Source organism: Gastrolobium bilobum, unplaced genomic scaffold (assembly GCF_033153095.1).
Source record: "Gastrolobium bilobum isolate Gb01-03AN ecotype WA unplaced genomic scaffold, APGP_CSIRO_Gbil_v1 utg22866, whole genome shotgun sequence".
NCBI lineage: Eukaryota > Viridiplantae > Streptophyta > Magnoliopsida > Fabales > Fabaceae > Gastrolobium > Gastrolobium bilobum.
In genome coordinates this window covers 133,738-141,041 of record NW_026895434.1, presented here as the reverse complement: position 1 = coordinate 141,041, position 7,304 = coordinate 133,738, and the positions used below count along the sequence as shown (strand labels likewise).

Genomic DNA, 7,304 nt, shown 5'->3' with positions numbered 1-7,304 from the left:
AGCTGCAGAATGGTCGCCATTAAAAAATTGGTGATTGCTTTGACTAAAATTTCAGATGGGAACACCGTACCAAAGGAACAGCTGTGGGCATTATATTTTCTGCTTTATTTTATCATAAAATACAGATATTCTCAAGTACCGATTTTCTTTCCCTTTTTATTCACATCACCTAAAATTCATGTGATATGATTATTTTTTCTTCAATAATAATTCTAATATTATAGCAAACGTTGAATTGTATATCATAAAAAAAACATCTTTTTCTCCAAAATTATAAAATTATTGTATTTGACTATTAGTAGTCACCCATCATGGAAGAAGAAGATGCTTGCGCTTTAAGCAATCACTAAGGGCATATAACGTGTTGGAGCATTTCCACAGAATCTGCAAAACAGAACTAACAAAGAGTTCAGCCCTCTCACCTCACCCAGAGAATTAGATCCCAGAAACTGATAGTTCCAGCCTTTCAGTTTCAGGTACCCTTTTTCACACCCTTCGAAAAAAATAAAAAATTTCTGTACTTATCTTTTCCGCTTTTCACTCTCTGCTTTGAATAAACCTTTGTCAACTTCCTCTCCCTGATTTATCTGTCTTGTTTTTTTTCCTTCTTTCTGCGCGTTACATAGGTTTGTTCATATTGATGTTCATTTATGATTCCGTGGACATTTTTATTCCGTTAATAGTTTCCACAAAGCTGGTAGAGAATAGTTTCTTCTTTTGTTCTTTTTTTCTAAGCAACTGGTTTGAAACTTTGACATTTAAGAAGTGCACCATTTTTCTTCCTTTCTACTGTTATTACTATCATTATACTAATGAATGCCATTCCTTTTTCTTCTTTTCTTTTGTTCCTTCTTTTTGCGGTGTGGTAGGTGACAAAATGAAACATGTTTACCTTCTTTCCTTTCTTGTCTGAATTTCTTAATTCAAGCGCGTGCTCTTATTTCTCCACAAAATCATTACATTTTTGGTTAGATAGTTTTTTTTTTTTTTTTTGTATGAGTGTTTGACACAACACTTATTTGTTGCTCTGTTTGGGATAAATCCAACTGTCGAGCAAGAAATCCAGCTCATACGATCGTTGTGAACGAATCTTGATTTGGAAGCACTTGGTAGCACACGTTTTTGTTTATTAATCTGCTATTTGTTGCTTCACGTTTCCGAGTTCTTGGAGTTTCACATTCGGTCACACGTTCGGTGAAACTATAACATGCCAACTGGGTCCTGAAACTTGATTAACTTTAAAAAAACATCCCATACCAATTTTCCTTTTCGGTACGAATTCGGCTTCACCCAAGAAAGAAAAATTTGAATTTTTTTCTAGTGGGCTGCTTAGCTCTGTTTCAACCTGACTCTGATTCTTTAATCTGTATTTGTGATCCTTTGATGTTGTTAATTTATTGTATTAATTTTGTTTTTGTATAGTTGGAACATTGAAGTCACTGATCTGACATGGGTGTTGAGAATAGTGATGAGAAAAAACATGATGAGGCAACCTCATCAGAGAATCGTGCAGAAACCAGCACCACCACAAACGGGGAAAAGGAAGAAAATAGCAAACAAAAAGAAAAACCTGAGACAGTTCCATTTCACAAGCTATTCTCCTTTGCAGACTCCACTGATGTTCTGTTAATGGTCGTTGGAACCGTTGGTGCCATTGGAAACGGTATGGGCTTGCCTCTCATGACATTACTTTTCGGTCAAATGATTAATAGCTTTGGAAGTAACCAGCAAAACCCCGACGTAGTGAAAGAAGTATCCAAGGTAAAAACCTGGGAACGAACAATAATGAACTCTGTCTTTGTTTCTGAGTGAGATTTGTCTTTATTTTGTAACTATGCTTTTTCAACCTCTGTTTAGAGTTATTCAGTTATGACAATCTTTGGTTGTGTGATAAAATTGCAGGTCTCCCTGAAATTTGTGTACTTAGCAGTAGGATCTGGGGTGGCAGCATTCCTTCGTAAGTATAATTTGTAATTAAGATCACTGCGGTTTTTTTTCCTTTCCTTAATAAACTTGAAATTTAAATCGTGTCTTTTGGACATAAAGAGAAAAAAGACACTGAACTTGAGAGAAACGTTTCATTTTTCAGAGGTGGCTTGTTGGATGGTAACGGGGGAAAGACAGGCTGCACGAATAAGGGGATTGTATTTGAAAACAATATTAAGACAAGATGTTGCTTTCTTTGATAAGGAAACAAACACAGGTGAAGTTGTAGGGAGAATGTCAGGTGACACGGTTCTCATACAAGACGCCATGGGTGAGAAGGTATTATATATGCTGCAAGAGTTAAATTGTAGATTTGAATGTAAAATAGGATCCAAAAAACCACTTTGAATTTACTAAACCTTTGCTTCTTTTTTTTAAACAGGTTGGGAAATTTCTGCAGCTGATAGCAACATTCATTGGGGGCTTTGCCATAGCATTTGTCAAAGGGTGGCTTCTTACAATTGTCATGTTGTCCACTCTCCCACTTCTTGTTTTGTCAGGTGCTTTTATGGCCGTCGTCATTGGCAAGATGGCTTCTCGAGGTCAAACTGCTTATGCAAAAGCTGCACATGTAGTTGAACAGACAATTGGCTCAATAAGAACCGTATGTGGTTGTAAAACCTAAGTAGATATCTGGGGAATTCTATATTTTTCAGTTAAGTTTGCTTGCGTCTGACAGTCTATGATTAATAATATTTTTCTTTCTGTTTATATTTCCAGGTTCAATCCTTTACTGGGGAAAAGCAAGCAATATCTAGTTATAGCAAATTTCTTGTAGATGCTTACAAATCAGGAGTTCATGAAGGTTTCATATCTGGAATTGGCCTTGGCACAGTTATGTTTGTTATTTTCTGTGGTTATGCATTGGCTGTATGGTTTGGCGCAAAGATGATAATGGAAGAAAAAGGATATAATGGGGGCACGGTGATTAATGTGATTATTGCTGTGTTAACTGCTTCTATGTAAGTAACTTCATTTTTATGTATATGTATTTCCCCTGTTTGAATAGATAAATATGTTCATACCTCAACTTATTTACATGATTCTTTTCACACGGATGTATATCTTAGGTCTCTTGGCCAGGCATCCCCTAGCATGAGTGCATTTGCTGCGGGTCAGGCTGCAGCTTACAAAATGTTTGAGACAATTGAGAGGAAGCCAGAGATAGATGCTTATGATCCAAGTGGAAAAGTATTAGAGGATATTCAAGGTGAAATAGAGTTAAGGGATGTTTATTTCAGTTATCCAGCCAGACCTGAGGAGTTGATATTCAATGGATTCTCTCTTCATATATCTAGCGGTACAACTGCAGCATTAGTTGGACAAAGTGGAAGTGGAAAGTCTACGGTTATTAGTTTGGTGGAAAGATTCTATGATCCACAGGCAGGTGAAGTTCTTATTGATGGCATTAACCTGAAAGAGTTTCAGCTAAAGTGGATTAGAGGAAAAATTGGCCTTGTCAGCCAGGAACCGGTGTTGTTTGCATCTAGCATTAAGGATAACATTGCATATGGAAAGGAGGGAGCCACAATTGAAGAGATAAGATCTGCATCTGAACTTGCAAATGCTGCTAAATTCATTGATAAACTGCCACAGGTTCTAGGTTCTAACCATAATACTTCAATTTCTAGGTTCTAATCTTGGAACTTGTTAAGTAACCTCGAGATTTTTTACCTTTGCATTCAGGGATTGGACACAATGGTTGGTGAGCATGGAACTCAGCTTTCTGGTGGACAGAAGCAGCGCATTGCCATTGCAAGAGCAATCCTGAAAGATCCAAGAATTCTACTCCTGGATGAAGCTACAAGTGCACTTGATGCAGAGTCTGAAAGGGTAGTGCAAGAGGCTCTAGACAGAATCATGGTGAACAGAACTACTGTTGTTGTGGCACATCGCTTGAGCACAGTGAGGAATGCTGATATGATTGCTGTAATTCATAGAGGGAAGATGGTTGAGAAAGGTACCACATAAGTTTAGTGAAAACATGGTTTCTCTTTGTGATACTCTTTTTAACATATTATTATCTACATCATCATATATTTGAAACAATCCAATAACTTCTTAGTAGATGATTAATTCTGATGCAATTCATGCATAGAAGAAAGTAGAATTCAAATTATCACAATTTTGTTTGTATGCATCTAACTCTAACTTGACGTGTTTATTAATTAACCAGGAACACACTCAGAATTACTCAAGGATCCTGAGGGAGCTTACTTTCAACTTATACGCTTACAAGAAGTAAACAAGGAATCAGAAGAAAGTGCAGATCATCATAACAAGAGTGAACTTTCCGTAGAATCCTTTAGACAATCGAGTCAAAGGAGGTCACTTCAAAGATCTATTAGTCGGGGTTCATCTGCAGGGAATAGTAGCCGCCACTCATTTTCAGTTTCGTTTGGTTTACCCACAGGAGTTAACGTCGTTGATCCTGAACATGAAAACTTACAACCCAAAGAAGAAGCACCAGAGGTTCCACTCAGCCGCCTTGCTTCCCTCAACAAGCCAGAGATTCCAATTCTTGTGATTGGAACTCTAGCTGCCATAGGAAATGGTGTTATACTTCCAATATTTGGGTTGTTGATTTCCAGTGTCATCAAAACATTTTATGAACCATTTGATGAGATGAAAAAGGACTCCAAGTTTTGGGCATTAATGTTTATGATCCTTGGTCTTGCATCATTACTGGTGATTCCAGCCCGATCATACTTTTTTTCTGTGGCTGGATGTAAGTTGATAGAACGTATCAGGATACTATGTTTTGAGAAAGTGGTCAACATGGAGATTGGTTGGTTTGATGAGCCTGAGAACTCAAGTGGTGCAGTTGGTGCAAGGCTCTCAGCAGATGCTGCATCCGTGCGTGCCCTTGTTGGTGATGCGTTGGGACTACTAGTTCAAAATTTAGCATCTGCATTGGCAGGTTTGATTATTGCTTTTGTTGCAAGCTGGGAACTGGCGTTAATTATTCTTGTATTGCTTCCCCTGATTGGAGTAAATGGATATGTTCAAATGAAATTCATGAAGGGATTCAGCGCAGATGCAAAGGTGATTTATATTTTTCAATTGCTATACAAAGTTACATAGTTAACTAACTGCATAATATTATATCACGAGAGACATAATATTGCTGCAGATGATGTACGAGGAAGCAAGCCAAGTTGCTAATGATGCAGTTGGAAGCATAAGAACGGTGTCTTCTTTCTGTGCTGAAGATAAGGTTATGGAACTATACAGGAAGAAATGTGAAGGCCCTATGAAAACAGGGATACGACAAGGGTTGATTAGTGGATCAGGGTTTGGGGTTTCATTTTTCTTACTGTTTAGTGTCTATGCAACCAGTTTCTATGCCGGAGCTAGACTCGTGCAGGCTGGGAAGGCTACATTCTCTGATGTTTTCCGGGTACTGACTCCTTTATACTTGTCTAACATTCATTATAATAAGGGTATTACATTCCAACACTTGGTTTTTTCCTTTATTAACAATGCAGATATTTTTCATGTTTTTCAGGTTTTCTTTGCTTTAACTATGGCAGCTATTGGGGTTTCCCAATCAAGCTCCTTTTCTCCTGACTCTAGCAAAGCCAAGTCAGCTACTGCTTCCATATTTGGAATAATTGATAAGAAGTCAAAGATAAATCCGAGTGATGAGTCTGGAACCACACTAGACAGCGTTAAGGGAGAAATTGAACTTCGTCATGTGAGCTTCAAGTATCCATCTAGGCCTGATGTACAGATTTTCCGAGACCTAAACTTGGCTATCCATTCTGGCAAGGTAAAGTTTTGAGTTTTTTTTTTTTTTTTAAGCATGCATGCATGTATGTTGCAACTAATGGTTACTAAATGAAAATTGTTGTTCCAGACTGTGGCACTTGTTGGTGAAAGTGGAAGTGGGAAATCCACAGTGATTGCCTTGTTGCAAAGATTTTATAATCCTGATTCAGGTGAAATCACACTTGATGGGATTGAAATTCGGCAGTTACAGCTCAAGTGGTTAAGGCAGCAAATGGGCCTTGTAAGCCAAGAGCCAGTATTGTTCAATGACACTATCCGTGCCAATATTGCTTATGGAAAGGGAGGTGATGCAACTGAAGCTGAAATCATAGCTGCAGCAGAACTGGCCAATGCCCATAAGTTCATTAGTGGCTTACAACAGGTAAAAATAAAAATATAAACACTGCCAAACATTTTTGTATTGAGTAGTGTTTTATTGATAAACTTTTTTTTTTACAAATTTACAAACTACACTATGTTTAACCGGTAATACTCTACTCAAGCGTGTATTACCAGTCAGATATAATATAGTTTGTAAACAAAAAATTTGTAATTATAACCTTTTCCTTGTGTATTTGCAGTAGTTTCAGGTATTCTAGTGTCTTATTGGGTTAAGTGTTCACAATGGCAAATGTGCTTGACTTCACTTTTTATTTTTTCCAATTACAGGGTTATGATACTATAGTGGGAGAGAGGGGAACTCAATTATCTGGTGGGCAGAAGCAACGGGTAGCCATTGCACGTGCTATAATTAAAAGTCCAAAGATATTGTTACTAGATGAGGCCACAAGTGCATTAGACGCAGAGTCAGAGAGAGTTGTTCAAGATGCATTAGACAGGGTCATGGTGAATAGGACCACTGTGGTTGTGGCACATCGTCTATCTACAATAAAAAATGCAGATGTGATTGCTGTTGTGAAAAATGGAGTTATAGTGGAGAAAGGAAGGCATGAAACGCTCATTAACATCAAGGATGGATTTTATGCTTCCTTAATCCAACTTCACACAACTGCTTCAACTGTATGAGTTTTGCCACCACCTTTGTTTTTTTTTTTTGTACTCTATTCTCCCTTTTGTTTTCTTTCTTCGTCTTTTACTAAATTTTGAGGAGTTCAATAGAAGATTAATACCTAATCTTTATTTCCCTTCTCATGTAAGAAAGTTGATTCTTCTTGTCATCAATGTAATTCTCAATGGGTCACTAAAAATATGTAAAAAAACGATGTAATTGCCTACATGCCTTCTTGAAATATAGCAAATTTTACCACTAGGATCACTTTACCCATCATTCCCTTTCTTTCTTGCATCCATTTTGGCTTAAAGATCTCAAGGGTAATAGTTATGGAATAAAGTTATTCCCACGTCATCCTCAATGTATTATATGATTAGTGTTCTTGATACCAGCCATAAATTAAGTTTATAAAATTTTAGAATAATAGTAAAATAGTGATTTATTATAAAATGTAAAAGTACTAAATTTTGACCATATGATTTTGTATAGATGTTTAAGATTAAAAATATTTAAAAGTCATAATTATTTAAGAAAA

At 36.9% G+C, this 7,304-nt stretch overlaps 1 protein-coding gene across 1 annotated transcript; it reads left to right on the top strand.

Annotated features, from left to right (window-relative positions):
• Nucleotides 1–342: 342 nt before the first annotated feature.
• LOC133310894 (ABC transporter B family member 21-like) lies at nt 343–7,007 on the top strand. Its single transcript, XM_061511889.1, has 13 exons — nt 343–476; nt 1,423–1,761; nt 1,903–1,957; nt 2,090–2,265; nt 2,369–2,590; nt 2,707–2,948; nt 3,057–3,582; nt 3,673–3,946; nt 4,163–5,031; nt 5,120–5,386; nt 5,495–5,758; nt 5,846–6,139; nt 6,427–7,007. The coding sequence occupies exons 2-13, from the start codon at nt 1,450–1,452 to the stop codon at nt 6,781–6,783; spliced, it is 3,858 nt and encodes a 1,285-aa protein (XP_061367873.1). The 5' UTR covers nt 343–476; nt 1,423–1,449; the 3' UTR covers nt 6,784–7,007.
• Nucleotides 7,008–7,304: the final 297 nt, after the last annotated feature.

Coding starts and splice junctions, on each gene's coding strand:
- LOC133310894 (XM_061511889.1), top strand. CDS start 1,450: ATGGGTGTTGAGAATAGTGATGAGAAAAAACATGATGAGGCAACCTCA. Junction 1,958..2,089: donor TGGGGTGGCAGCATTCCTTC/GTAAGTATAATT, acceptor TTCATTTTTCAG/AGGTGGCTTGTTGGATGGTA. Junction 5,759..5,845: donor TGGCTATCCATTCTGGCAAG/GTAAAGTTTTGA, acceptor TTGTTGTTCCAG/ACTGTGGCACTTGTTGGTGA.